This window comes from Osmia bicornis, chromosome 15, assembly GCF_907164935.1.
Source record: "Osmia bicornis bicornis chromosome 15, iOsmBic2.1, whole genome shotgun sequence".
Classification (NCBI taxonomy): domain Eukaryota; kingdom Metazoa; phylum Arthropoda; class Insecta; order Hymenoptera; family Megachilidae; genus Osmia; species Osmia bicornis.
In genome coordinates, this window is record NC_060230.1 from 3,687,101 (window position 1) to 3,701,727 (window position 14,627).

A 14,627-nucleotide genomic window follows, 5' to 3' on the forward strand; every position below is an offset into this window, starting at 1 on the left:
AACGCTAATGTTACAATGATACACGAGGGAAATGTATAGCAAGCAGGTGAAGCACGACGGAATAACGTGGCTGCGATCGATTAAAGGAAGTTGAGTGGCGGCAGCGGCGGTGGCAGGGGTGCAGCTATGTTTCCCGTTCAGGTTACCAGGGTATTTCGTCTGCTCGTAGCCGAGAATTCAGAAACAAAGAATAGTAGTAAGTTAATTTCGAGGATACGTGACGATCGAGTAACTTTATTTGTAATAAAATGACGACGATGTTGATGAAAACATAGATGCGTGGCATACGACAGAAATATATTGTAAAACGTTCGATCGATTTTACGCATCTGTAATAAGCAGGTAGTAAGGACGATCCGGTGGTAAATAATGAATGTAACTGGTGACAGGTAGTAGAAAGAAGTGTACGAAGAAACAGTAAAAGAGAAGAAGAACGAGTTTGACAATGTCGGTGTCAGGATATGTAATTGGTCCACAAATACCTCAAGGTTTAGCCGTGGTGGTTGAAGGTCTTGCACGGGAAATCTTACGTAACCAGCCCGCGGATATTTACGCGTTCGCGGCTCATCATTTCGAAGAATTGCTGAAATTAAGAGAAAAAGGACGTCTGGTCGAGATCGTTCCACAGGTATTCAATGACAAATCATCTAACAAACTCGATCGCGATGACAGATTTAAATATCCTCGTTTATCGATTACTGCTGATTCTTTTCTTTTCCTTTCGTTCGTTCTCAAGGTTTCTGCTTTGCTCGATGAAACGGCAACGGTAAGGAAGTTAACGGCACCGTGTCTGACAAGAAAATTAGCGAGAAAACAGAGGGAGACAACGAATGGGTGCGGATGGTCCATAAATCGAACCGTTAAGGTATTTAAGAAGCATGGATATAAAAGGGACGATAAAAACAAGGAAGCGGAGAGAAAGATTTCCGATGACTATCCGGAGATCCGTTCAGCAGGATTTTCAAAGAAAACGATTCGCGGTCGATTTGTTCGATCGTCCTCGGTCGGAGATCTGCTTGGAAAACACGTTAGAGCCGAGGTTGGTGAAGCGTCGGATAACATTCGCGATAGGTTTGCCTCGAAGCAACGCGAGTACCAGAAACGCTTGAAACGGCAAAAGAGTGCTGGTCAGATCGAAAGAAGCGAAGAGTTTGGAAGGACGGAGAAAGATAACGGGTACGCGATCGATCGAGAAAGGAGTAAGTCGGTCGCGAACGATAGAGGGAAATGGAACGAGTCCGATGTGGAGGAGAGAACGCGATGGTACCGTGCAAGAACCGGAAGCGAAGAGGGCACGTTTGGAAGGTGCCGAAGCGAACGAGAGCAACGAAAAAGCAAGTCGGCTGGTAGTCAACGAAGAGAGAGAAAGAAATTGGAGGAAAAGTTTCGAGACGCGGAAGAAACGAAAGTGAAAATATTAAAGTTGCGCTCCGAAAAGAACCGAGAAGAATCGAATGACAATCGCGTAACAGAAAAAGAAGTAGAAGAAGGTGGAGGTGAAGGTAAAAATCTATTATCGCGAATCGATGCTTCGGAGAGTCTGGTTACCCTTCCATCAGTCGTCACGAGACAATGTTCTAGCAGATGTTCAACGATCGAGATACAGGAGTCCGACGAACCAGCCGATCAAAGCAGTTTAGTTCTACCGCCGATTTCGAACGATTCCGCGAAACTGCTTAAAAGAGAAAGCAGTTTAACGTTACCGTCTCTATCGAACGGACGAACTACGAATACGTCCGTTTCCGGTGATCGTCGGGATTCGAACATTCGCAACGGAGAGGAAATACGAGTCGCAGACGATCGCAAAGACGAACACGTAAACGACATCGTCTCTAGGAAGAATTCCTGGTTTAATGAAAATAATGAAAATAATGAAAATCAGGAGGAAGACGAGGCGACGAGGGTTTTGAAAGAAATAGAAAATATTGAATACTCGAATTCCCGAGAAACAGACGTCGAGGAAGTCTTCAAAGATAGTTTAAACGTCACCCCCGATTCGATTGAATTATCTCCGAGGCCAGATTCGTTGGAACATCTGCAAGAGGAGGACGCATCGAAGGTAGTCGAGGGGGATGAGGAAACAGATAGGCAGGAAAGGGAGAACGATGAGGAAGGTGAGAAAGGAGAGAATCAAGAGCAACAGAATCAATCGAACGAACTGAAACAAAAGTTGCTCGAGATAGAAATGGTGGAGAAAAGTATCGAGAACACCCTTTCCTCCGAGACAGCCGTTACTTCTGATAATTTACTCGAAAAAGGATTCTTAATTGAATCTCAGGCTGACTCAAATAGAGAAACGTGCGAAAATGGTACGCGCGAAAACGATACGATTTCCATAACCGAGACGAGGAAGGAGGAGGAAGAGGAGGAGGAGAAGGAGGTAAACTCGAAGAAAGAATCGACAGGGGATGACAAAGACAATGGTAAGGATGATCACGAAATTGATACGTGCAAAGGTGAAACTGTAACCGGAAAAAACTCGAATGCTTCTTCGAATATTTCCTCCGCCAAAGGTATCGATACCGATCGGTCAGACGTCTCGGAGCCAGTTCCGGTCCCGCTGTCGCTTTCGCTCTCGGAAAACTCTTTGATAAAGATCGACCCTTCTTGTTACATTCTTACGGAGGGCTCTCCTTGCGAAATACCGGAATCGGTAACGACCGTCATTATACCGGAGAAAAATTTTCCAAACGACGAGATCATCGAGTTAGCCAGCGATCCCTGTTTCGAGAGTACAGATTCACCTTGGAATCCTGATGAAGAAAAATTTCAATCCGACAAAGATCCGTTTGGAGATCGCGTATGTCCAGAAGCCTTTCAATGCTCGACGAGTATCAACGGTGATTTTCTACTCGGAATAAATAATGCTGTTGATCGAACCGCTGCTTGCCAAGACCTTGGAAAGATTAAGGAGGAGGAGGAGGAAAGCGAACGCGATCACGGTCAACGCGATGTGTCGTGTGTAAAATTATCCGAAGATGTTACGAGCAGCACTTCCGATAATTTAGAAAAGCGTTTCGAAACGATCGAAGACAAGAACGATAGCGATTGTGCCGTCGAGGGGGTGAACGGCGGCGTTAAGAGTGAAAACGAGAAATGTTTGAAGGAAGACGACGAAAGTAGACCGTACGTACCAGAACTGAATTTAGATTCTCTTCGAGATGTAACGATCTCTTCTTTCGCAACATCTGGATCGAAAGATGTCGAAGATCCGTGGATAAAGGAAAAGATAAACGAAGAGAAAAACGAGGATGTTAGTTTCTGCGAAGGAGAAAACACTTTGTCTTCCTTCGATACTTTGCCCTCGGAAGAGAAAACGATGCTAGACGAAGGGATTCTCCCTTCGAAAAACGAACTTCTTCGGGAAGAAATTTCTGTCGATCGTAAAAATGAACAGATTAACCCTGCCGATCGAATGGACAATTGTACCGATTCGCGAGATGATCTACTCGTTCCCCCGAAACGCGGAGACGATTCGTCCGACACAGAGGAGGAAATTGCAAGAGAGTTGATAAAGAATTTGATTTTGGAAATGCCTATCGTTCAAGAGAGTACCGGAATAGATACCAACGATTCATCAGCTTCGCTCGATAGAAAGCGAGAAGAAACGGACGTCGACGAAGTTAAGAAGGAAGAAACGGAGGGAGAAGAAGAAAGGGAGGAAAACGAGGATGAAAAGAATATTGTTAAATGTTATTCGACACCGACAGCGACGATAGGTAAGTAAATGTTCTAAATAAGTATGTACTACTCAACTGACAATGAGTCGCTGGCTCTTTCTAATCCTTTTCAGGATCCCTTATCTTGAGGTGTAGAAACGTAGAGGGATACATTTAACTTTACTATATAAACATGCAACTTTTTCTGGGCAGTAATGGATTTTTTATAATACTTGTACTTGACAATAATTTTTATTATGCAAAATTTATGGAAAACTTTATCTCATTCCGTTTCAATGTTTGTCCTTTACCCCTCTGCCGTCCCGCTGGTCATGTTTCTGTCTCTCCACAGTAGTAATTATAGCACTAATCGTACATGTATCTTTTCAGGGACGGCGCTGTGTTTGCCGCAGCAAGGATTTCAAAGCGGAAGCGGTTTATGGCACACCGGTGAATTTCACGATTCCTTACCGTTACCAATACTCGAAGCTCCGAACATCGTTTCTAGTAAGAATTTTAAGACTGCGAACGTTACACAGAAAACAACGAGGACGACGGATCCGTGGCTTGCCGTCGAGCCCGATCGTATCGGACATCAGGGATTCACCGTCGATCCTGATACGGGGATCCGTTTCGTAGCCGAATCGTCAACACAGCGACCGACTGTTGTTTATGCGATCGAAACTAAATTACCGTTCATTACTCCCTCTTTTAGTTTCCTACCTTGCCTCGTTCGAGTTGGATCAGTGGTGGACGATCCGAGGAACGCGAATATCACCCTCGTTTCACCTACAGAAAATACCCGCGATCTCGATAACGATGATCTCGTTCGCGAACCATTGGCGCTCGACGATGACGAACCAAAGCCATCGATCGTTATAGAAGAAATTTTAGTTGACGACGAGAAGGAGGAGCAAACATCTCATTGTCAAACGCCAATTGATGAAAGAAACGATCGATCGTCCATCGACGATAATCAACCATCGATAAATTCGTCGGTAAAATTAATTGATCGTGATGACATCGCGAATGGCGGGAGAAAAGAAGAAGAAGAAGAAGAAAAAAGAGAAGATAATAACGAAGGTATTTCGCATAGCGACTAAAACAGCGACAAATAGATCTTACAAGAGCGTCTATTTGAACAAGGTATCACTGTGTATCGTGTGTAAGAAAAGAAAGAAGGAAGAGACGAAGCAGGATACGGTCGTAGATAGATCGTTGTTCGATCAGTGGGAGAGTTGTCGAAGGAGACGCATGCGCGAACGAGAGTAACCGAGTAACCAGAGGGTTACGTATTTTCGATGAACGAGTTACGCGATTGCTATGCGCGCTACTGAACGCACGTTTGTGTTTGCGTTTCCATTTGCGTTTACGTTTATATTTGCGTTTTCCTCTGCGACTGCGTTGGCGTTCACATTTCGCATTTCCACTCGGATTCGCGTTCGCGCACGTTCCAAGTTTGAACGCCAGCTTCCGCGGTACTTTGGTCAGTCTATCTTTCGTTATACGATGCGTTAGGTGTAAGTTTTTTTTTTTTTTTTAATTACGGAGGAACAAACATTTTATCGTTTTGTTATAATATTATCGTCTCGCTGCACTTGGAATCACGGTAAAATGTATGAAACATTTGCAAGTTTAGAATACGTTTATTCATTCGTGTGATTTGTGTTCCGTTTCCGATCGTTCACCGCTAAGAAAAGCGAACCGTCATCTTCGAAGAATGACATCGAATCGATCGGGATAGCAGCGTCGAAGAATACCGAGCCGTCCAGTTAAATGTATTTTTGAATTCATTATGCTGCAAGCTTCTACGAAGGAAGACGCAACGAAAGCGTCCATAGCGGCGACGAAAATTCAAGCCAACTTTCGAGGCTACCGCGTACGAAAGCGATTGAAAGAATCGCGTAACGGAGAATCCGAAACGCGCAATGGAGAGGACGAACGATACCGAGAAGAAAGTTCGGAAGGGAAACTAGAAGGAGGATCGTCGAGCTTGAAGAAATCGAACGGTGGACAAGAATCATTGGAAGAGAAGTCGGCGATTAAAATTCAAGCCCGAGTGCGTGGATTCTTAGTACGAAAGAAGCAGCAAACAGCTCGATTGGCTGCGACTAAAATCCAAGCGGGCTTTCGGGGCTTTCAAATCAGAAAGCTGTTGAAGCAAACCGAACAATAATCTCTTTCGCCTTTCCTTCTTTCCATTTACCTTCTCACAATTATTTCTACGCATCGCTCTTCTCTAAAAGAAGTACATCTGTTTCGAATCGCTTTCGTGAGACTATGATTTCGAAATTAGAAGACGTTTTTCTTTCAAATTCCTTCGAGTTTTAAGTAAACGATCTTGCTTGGCTGACGCGACGCTTTTTACCGACGTAAAACCATCCCACCACGTTCCTCGACATCGTATTGTTGGCATCGACGTCGGCATCTCTCTCCGTAACGAATGAATCCATAATTATCGAGAAACAATCGAAATAGCATATGTGACTGGCGACGACCGTTGGCAGTAAGATTGCCAGCCGCTATTACGAGCCATCAGGATATTCGTCGTGCGACCAACCAGTTGATCGTTAATCGTCCAACAGTGATGTTTTAATGAAAACTCGATTTCGAGATACAACTCTGTAATGACAATTTACCACGACCGAACTACCGTCTCCTTCGGTGTGCCTCGGCCATCGACTTCGATCTTGAAGGTATGCAAAATTAGTGAGACGCGTTCAAAAATCGTGCAAACGCGTCTGCTTTTTTCTATTAAGAAATTTTGGATACATTATACGATATGCATACATATGTAGAGCTTTCGAAACTTTCGTCTGGTTCGGTGTTATCAGACGCGAGGCAACGCGACGAGACGGTAAGAAGAATGGAGATAGTAAGAAATGTTGGTAGATTGTAAATAAAATGAAAGGTTTAGTAAGTAGACGGAATTTTTAGGATTCGGTATTTATTTACAAAATAAGGGAAATAATTACATTATTTTCTAGAACGTCTATATTGTGATCGGGCATGCGTTAACGACGCGCCGCGGCGCGCCGCCAAATTCGCTTTACCAACGATCAGACGTGTATACGATAGAAACGAACGCATTCTCGTTATTTCTTGATTTCTATTTCCTTTCTCCTCGCAAATTGTAGAAACAGCAAGTAACGCGAATCGTTTCTCTCGTATTCTTGCTCGGTTCAAGAAAAATTTCGATCGGAAGAGATCGAATAACGCGTAATCGAACGCATCGGTTGTTAAGAAAAAATTCGATAATTGAGAGAAAGCATTCGAAAACGTTTAATCGTGTCCATTTCGTGCCGCTTTTATTCGCGCCCATCGACGTCTTCCCTCTTCGCTTTCTTTCGCTTTTCCTAGTCTCGTTAATTGCACACGGTAGACAGCAGAAAATAGGAATAACAGTAAGTCCGTTTTAAGCTATTTGGCGGATTAATTTGTTGGGGAAGAAAAATTGCTGAAAAAAAATCGCTCGATCGGCGTGCGACGACCGATTTACGCGTGTTAGTCAAATAGAAATTGAGGCGAAACCTTCGATTCTCATCCGGTCCCCCGTATATTTTCATACTCGAAGAATGTCCCAATCTTTTGCTTCGGTGGTCAGGTATATTCGTCGCCTGGTTTACGATAAATATACATACATACATACATCTATTTATCTATCTATCTATCTATCCGTCTTTTCGGTTTTACACGACAGTGGGCAATCTTCCAAATCTATCGAAATGAGAATATTCTAAATATTTCTGTGGCAAACAAGGATCCTTCTTCGAACATTCGAACCCCTCGGAACTGCAACCGATGCATTTGTTGCAATTGCAATACATTCCTTCGCCGCAGATGCCTAAAATGTCCCTAAGTCCTCCGCACAGTTGATCGGGACCCTGGTAGGACAAATCTATGGTTAGCATGATCGTTACAATCTCGTTAAGGCAAGTTGCGGCAATCGAATTTGACTCGCCTTTGCGCATTGTGGTACACCGCATGCAACAGACATTACAACACCGAATTCACATTTGTCGCAAGAATCGGCGCAACTCTCGCAAACGTGTCCTGAACTTTGACGTTGCCTGATCGAGGGATATCCAAAACATCTATCGTACCTGATCAAATAAAACCCGTATATCGTTACATCTTTTATCGACCTTGATCAGATCGGTAACAAGGAAATTTTTAAATATTAGAAATTCTTACAGAAGGACGACAGCTAGTAATATAGCTATGCAGACGGTATGGATGCCAGGCATTTCACTTGGTGGATCTGAAACAAAGTTTGTGCACGATTAATCGATTCTTACAGGTATCTCGATGTCATCCTCGCTCTTCTCCATAGTTAAGTAAATTGTATCTTTTTATAGAGATACGTATGTATCTCTAACTATTTTATACGACGCGCGTGTTGCAAAGCAACCTGTAAAAATACCAATTTATGTAATTTTCCGATTCTCTGTGTAAAATGGTACTCGCGAATGACGAAAGCATAGCGCGCGTATAGCGTGATATCTAGATAAACCTGGCTACCGAAGCATCGGTGTATGTTCTATATATTGGCGCGTTTTAGACATCAGAGGGTACTCGAACGTTTGCGAAGGAAAAACCGTAGGCTGAGCTTCACGGACAAGCCAGGTAGAAGCAGGACAATCCCCCTCCGTTTCGTGTACCAACAAGCGTTTTGCTAAGAATAGCAAAAGGATTTCTGCGTTGCTCGTGACCGATGCCAGATTCTCTCTTTCTGCATTCCTTTCTCTTATAATCTCTTTTTCCTTTCTAATTATCAATTACACGTTCGTAAGAAACACGCGGTTATACAATTTTCCTCCGACAATCGGTTACCAAACGATAACATATTTTCTTTTCTTATATTTTCAGGACAATGAACGTAGCGAGACGGCGCGTAAAGTGCCGTGCGAAGGCTGATTTCCTGATAATCGGTCAATTCGGAACGAACGTACAAAGTGTCTGTACTTTAAGCGTGGTGCTTCTTTTGCCTCCTTAGTATATTTCTAAACCGATGAAAAGAGTTTTCATCGGTTAAGTTGCTATTCTCTGTTCCCTTAGTTTTATCGATAGCGTTGAAAACTAGTTATATATAAAATAAATAATATTCGATATCTAGCGCATCTAGGAATTTCATCGAATTCGTCAAAGGTACGTAACAGGTACAGTATTGCCTCGAAATAAGCAACTCCCTATCCCCCCTTCTCTATTTGAAATCACCCGCAAAGTGAGAGATCCGTGAAAGCGAGAAGTCGATGTTTTGGGTAATAAATTGACACTTTCTCCTTCTGATATATTTGCCTCGAAATAAGCGAAATATTGCGAGAATGAGAGAGCATGCCATATTCTATTCTTGTTCAAAAAATAACATTGCTGCTCGGCCAATCACTTTATGGTTTACCGTTACCTCGGATCTCTTACTCGTTTCTCGTGTTCTCTGAATAATAATAATAATAATAAGCAACTGTTCGGTCCTGGGCAAGTTGCTTATTTCGAGGCAATACTGTATTTCTTTACAATTACGATCGATTTTGAAATTTCCCCTCCCACCCTTTTTCCCCTCTTTTGGCTTTTATTCTCCGTTTGTTCCTTGCCGCGTCGGAAAAGATTGATTAGACCGCGAAGGTTCATCCACCTTCTCGTTACGTATGCGTTGCTCAGCGATTGGACAATCGGTATGAAAGCATACCGATCGCAATCGATTTCTCGATGCTCACCCAAACGATAGATAGATTCCAATATAGTATTTAGTAGATTCTTTTCTTTCCTTTTCTGTTTCTTTTTGCGTTCCCTTGTACTCTGTACTGGAAGTGTACGAATAGTACCGGAGAACGGAAGGACGAAAGGACGAAAGCGCGAAAACACGAATCTGCGAAGACGGAAAGACGTTGAATGTGCCATTGAAGCCGAGTTCGCTTTGTTTTATAGGGTCGTGAAGAAAGGGCACGATGAAAAGCGGCGAAAGGGTGGGGAAAACGGGGGGGTCGAACAAACCATCCTCGGTGTACCAGTTAACGGTTTTCCCTGAGAGAGAGATGATCTTGGTTGCCATGCAAAATCCTTGCTTCCCGTCCTAATTAACCCCCGTGTGTCGTAAGTGTCTGTTCTCCTTTTAGACACGTCTTTTCCTGTTTGCATGAATTCTCTTGAAAGACATCTATTAATATGTAAATTTTCTTGATGGGGAGTTACGAGAATCGACGATGATCATTCATTGACGCATTATTTACGCTTGTTATACCCCATTAAGAAGCTTGCTAAATCGGATGATCGGGTACATGTTGTCAATCTTGTATACTTGTGCGCATCTACCCTATCGAAGCTAACTGACCAACTGACATTGTTACCGATACTTACATATTTTCTTTTTTAAATGTATACATACGTACCTACTGTTGCATACCTGTACGGTAGAACAGGAAAGAGCGAGAGTCGAAATAAGGGTAGAAAGGAAGGGATGAAAATGAATTTCGATCGAAATGTTCTATTTTCCATTGGTACGATGTGTATGTTTCTTTTTTTTTTCAAAGGTATTAACGAGATGATTTGGCAACGATTCAGCAGATTTTTCGTACGATTTTATCAGCGGATCGATCGAGCGGAAATTTTTTTCCTCGAGATGAACAACATATCTACGATAACGAATCAAATTATATTTCTAATGCTGGCCGATCGTATTTTCATGCCGGAACATAAACTGACGTGCCTTTACACGTTGATGTTTTACAACGTAATCGCTTACTGTATCAGCTACGTTAAGGAATTAATCGAAAAGGAAGATTGGTCGCCGTACGTGACTCTCACCGAAAGATCCAAAATTAGGCATTTAGCTATGTCCGCGACGAAAATAGTACTCGAATGGACGAAAGCCGTCACCTTTGTCGTAACCCTTACATTTCTGCTTCTCGTTTTTGCTTTGGAACAGGGTCTTCAACATTACAAGTAAGTAACGATTAATCAAACACGGTTACAACCTTTAAGGGTAAAAAGATCGAAAGGGGAAGAAATTAGATTAATTATTCGATCGATCGTTCGTATGTGGAATAGCGTGGACGTAGGAACACACTTGCTCGGAGCAATATACAGTGGTACCTCGGTATACGAACTTAATCCGTTCCTAATATTTGGACTTATACCGAATAGGATATATACCAAATGGGGTTGTAAAATAATTTAAACACTGTTTATGTCATGAACAGCATTTAAACGATTTACTAGAAGTTTATTAAAAATATTCACTAGTTTATTTAACATAATTAATTTGTAAAATATAAATGTAACCTAATGATAGATTTTAAATTAACAAACCAAATGGAATAAACTTTATTGCCTCCTGTTTTGCGGTTATATCTTGTTATATGATATCCTTACTTGTATGATCAGTCAGTTAATAATATATCAACTCCGAATATAATTGATAATTAATTTAATTTTTTCTCTGAGATAATTATTTAAAAATGACGCAAAATTCATAGAAAAAATTTATGTCGTATACCGAGCAAAATTTGTCACGTTCAAACAAGACGTATTCGAGGTACCACTGTACCTACATATCATACGTATAAAATGATAATTCTTGTTTAACGTATTTTTATAGACCAACAACGGTTTACACGGTAATCACGTGGATCTATTATGCGACAACGGAAAAGATTTTCGTTGAAATGTTTCCATCGATTTTGAAATTTCTTCGGCTGGATGTTTTCGAAAACCTCGAAGAACTTTATGCACCGGTGATATTAGCATCGTTTACCATTGCCACCTCGATTATATTCGTTTTGATACTCGTACCGAATACATCTTGGAACATTTTATTGATCGCCATCTATATCAACGTTTATTTAAGAACGAAGGATTTCGCGCGAAGATCCGGTGCCGCGTTAAAACGCGAGTGGCAGATGTTGAAACGGTACAGAAAGGCAACGCTTCAAGAAATTCAACGATTTGATGACGTTTGCGCTGTATGCCTTTGCAATATGACCAAAGCAAGAATAACACCTTGTTCTCATCTTTTCCATGCCGATTGTTTACGTCGATGTTTAAAAACCGTCGACACTTGTCCTATATGTAAAAGACAATTAAAATGTGATACATCCTAAATAAATATGAAAAAAAACGAATAATCGATTATTTGCAGGCTGACAACCGTGGGATATGCTAATCATTGTTAAACTTTTTAATGTAGATATCTTTATTCGAGTCGTTATACAAATTGAACATTGGTGAAAAGTAAACTTGTTACATTCGCATTGTTTGAAATCACTTTTTATTCTAGTCGAGCAGAAATACTTTTATTGTACAAACTTTGATGTGTAATTTATACAATACTGTACAATACATGTATGTACATTGATAACATAAAATGTGTAAACAACAAATTAATCATAAATCGCTCTTACGTTTCATTTTTTGGCTAAACAGTATCAAAGGAAATAATATCCTTGTAAGCTATTTCGATTACCTTTAATTATAATTTTATGTCCAATGAAAATATTCCACTTTGCGATACTCTGAATAGGAAGAAACAAAATTAATTAAGTATTCTGCTTAAAAGTGTATTATTATTAGATGAAATTTTACCTTTATGATATCTTCTTGTAACTGTTTATTTATTGCTTAATTACTTGTATCGTTTTATGTTTCTCCTACATATTTCACCGTAGTTTCTGCATATTCGCCATCAGGACTATCGTAATCGATTATCGGTGGTGTGTATAACGGTCCAACGGCGTTATAAGGCAAATACTGATCGTTAAACTACAACAATTATACAAGAAGAAATCTGAATATCTATAGATAATTAATTCAGCTTATTTTTTAGTTCTTAATCTATATGTGTATGTCTGTACTTCTACAGCTTTGTTGTAAAGATCCTTTGATGCAGCTTTTAATTCCTTTAGTGCTTTTTCTTGTGATAGCATAATGGACTTTATAATCTGCAAGTCCTTTTGCAATTCGTCTTTTCTATATTTGCCCCATTCTCTTTCTAGCAATGTTCTGTTCCTTACTTCTTCTGCTGACAGGGGTGTAAAATGACGCAATCTTTCACTATAAAGTATTCAATGTTACAGATAAAAAACATATCACGTTTAAAAAATTGTCTACATACATATATGTTAAGCATTACATTTGTGTGCTATATTCAAACATACTTTTTTTCATTAGCCAGTTCAGCTAAACCTTCTATTTCGTAGAGTGGTTTTAACTGACCAGATCGTTTTTCTAAACGGCGGATTCTTTTTGCCAGTTTCCTTTTCTTCCTATCTTCTCTAGCTCTGATAATAGCAGGATCTAATCGCCTCCTCTTTTTAAGTGGTTCTGCTCTACAAGAAACACGTTTATTATAAAATTTCTATTATAATATCATGGTGTACCATTCTAACAAAATCGTATTGTAATATTACAATAAATCAATTTTAAATAATACAAAATTCAAAACTACTTACAGAAGAATCTCTGTTGCTCGGAAACACAATGGATATATACAGGTAGAAATATTACGTACATTATTAAAGGAATACAGAGGTAACCTGCGTGTGGAAATAATACATGTAAGTGCTGTATCGAAAACGTTGAAAGAACAATGTTTTTTTCTCATTTTCTTTAATAACAATTACCTGAACATGATATTTGTCACATTCAATACATTAATCATGCTTACAAGTCCAAAAAATTTGTACTTTTATAGTTTATTTGAATATTTTTACTAATATATTATGTTTGCTTCTTTAACCTCTTAAGGCGATGCTAGCGTCGAAAACTTTACCGAGAATCCCTAGAAAAATCCCTAGACGCGAGTTCTCAAATTTCGTCCTTATTTCTAAATAGAATGCAAAAAATTTTGAGGGACATGTCCAGAAGGCCCTAAAGAATGATAGTCTGGTCCTTATATTATCCAATTCATAAATTATTCCCATACCGCAGTTCACAGAGTCTATAACTGCGAAAAGACCAGTTTTCGTTCTTCGCGCATCTCCAGTACGCATCTTCGCCCTGATTGGCGACACTCTCAAACGAAGTGGAAAGCGATTGGCGGAGAGCTCGCTGCGTTCCCCCACCATCTTCCAACCTGCGCGTCGCAGTTATGAACTCTGGTGAACTGCGGTATAGATAGGCCCATTTTTGCCGGTAATGTCACCTCGCTGCATTACCTGTAAACTAGGCCACTAAGCCAGCGGAGAGAAAGGTGATTCCAACAACAGTAGTTGGCTGCGACACTGAGGTCAACCGTTCGACCTAAAGAGAAGTGCAACCTCATCAGTCTAATAGCGACCGCCGAGGGGTACAGATCTACCTGCTAAACATACAAATACCCTTATTTTATTTTTTGCGTTTATTTAATTTGCTGTATTTATCTTCTTAGCTTATTGAATAAACTCATTAGGAGGAAGAACGTGTTGATTCTATTACTCCTGTGTGTATCCTTTACATCCCTGATTCCTTTACATCTCTGCACCCCTTACAACCTTCAATCCTTTACATCTCTACCAGCCTTACACCCTTCAATCCTTTACATCTCTGCAACCCCTACACCCTTCAATCCTTTACATCTCTGCAACCCTTACACCCTTCAATCCTTTACATCTCCCTATCCCTTAACTGTCTGTCCTCTTACAAATTTGTTTCCCTTATATTATTCCCTTATAATTTTTACCGAAAAGCGCCCCCTAGCGGCAAAAATGCGAACTAAAATCTCGATCTCGAATCAGCGCCATCTGGTTTTTGAAAAAGGAACTAAATCATGCAGAAATTTTGGCCCTCTTGCGGCAAAAATGTGAACTAAAATCTCGACCTCGAATCAGCGCCATCTGGTTTTTGAAAAAGGAACTAAATCATGCAGAAATTTTGGCCCTCTTGCGGCAAAAATGTGAACTAAAATCTCGACCTCGAATCAGCGCCATCTGGTTTTTGAAAAAGGAACTAAATCTTGCAGCAATTTTGGCCCTCTTGCGGCAAAAATGCGAACTAAAA

The 14,627-nt window shown here is 40.6% G+C and overlaps 5 protein-coding genes across 8 annotated transcripts; 3 read left to right on the forward strand and 2 right to left on the reverse strand.

Moving 5' to 3' along the window:
* The first annotated feature begins 105 nt into the window (after positions 1-105).
* Positions 106-5,452, forward strand: LOC114880578. The gene is made up of 4 exons (XM_029196729.2): positions 106-196; positions 390-628; positions 737-3,719; positions 4,050-5,452. The coding sequence occupies exons 2-4, from the start codon at positions 446-448 to the stop codon at positions 4,760-4,762; spliced, it is 3,879 nt and encodes a 1,292-aa protein (XP_029052562.2). The 5' UTR covers positions 106-196; positions 390-445; the 3' UTR covers positions 4,763-5,452.
* A 2-nt stretch (positions 5,453-5,454) lies between these two features.
* LOC114880559 (neuromodulin) lies at positions 5,455-5,835 on the forward strand. Its single transcript, XM_029196684.1, has one exon. It carries the CDS (start codon positions 5,455-5,457, stop codon positions 5,833-5,835), a length of 381 nt encoding a protein of 126 aa, XP_029052517.1.
* Positions 5,835-12,045, forward strand: LOC114880579 (E3 ubiquitin-protein ligase RNF139-like). 4 transcript variants are annotated; one of them, XM_029196731.2, is made up of 5 exons: positions 5,835-6,355; positions 7,856-7,991; positions 8,529-8,807; positions 10,187-10,598; positions 11,254-12,045. In XM_029196731.2, exons 4-5 carry the CDS (start codon positions 10,198-10,200, stop codon positions 11,753-11,755), a joined length of 903 nt encoding a protein of 300 aa, XP_029052564.1. In that variant the 5' UTR covers positions 5,835-6,355; positions 7,856-7,991; positions 8,529-8,807; positions 10,187-10,197; the 3' UTR covers positions 11,756-12,045. The 4 variants fall into 4 exon arrangements, with proteins under 4 accessions (XP_029052564.1, XP_029052566.1, XP_029052563.1 ...); XM_029196733.2 differs by having other exon boundaries at positions 7,856-7,959; XM_029196730.2 differs by lacking the exon at positions 7,856-7,991.
* Positions 6,364-10,180, reverse strand: LOC114880584. The gene is made up of 4 exons (XM_029196742.2): positions 9,374-10,180; positions 7,854-7,920; positions 7,621-7,762; positions 6,364-7,543 (listed from the first exon to the last, which is right to left on the reverse strand). The coding sequence occupies exons 1-4, from the start codon at positions 9,555-9,557 to the stop codon at positions 7,349-7,351; spliced, it is 588 nt and encodes a 195-aa protein (XP_029052575.1). The 5' UTR covers positions 9,558-10,180; the 3' UTR covers positions 6,364-7,348.
* LOC114880583 (39S ribosomal protein L40, mitochondrial) lies at positions 11,906-13,592 on the reverse strand. Its single transcript, XM_029196740.2, has 6 exons — positions 13,274-13,592; positions 13,103-13,186; positions 12,809-12,979; positions 12,506-12,704; positions 12,237-12,413; positions 11,906-12,166 (listed from the first exon to the last, which is right to left on the reverse strand). The coding sequence occupies exons 1-5, from the start codon at positions 13,309-13,311 to the stop codon at positions 12,291-12,293; spliced, it is 615 nt and encodes a 204-aa protein (XP_029052573.1). The 5' UTR covers positions 13,312-13,592; the 3' UTR covers positions 11,906-12,166; positions 12,237-12,290.
* Between the last annotated feature and the right edge of the window lie 1,035 nt (positions 13,593-14,627).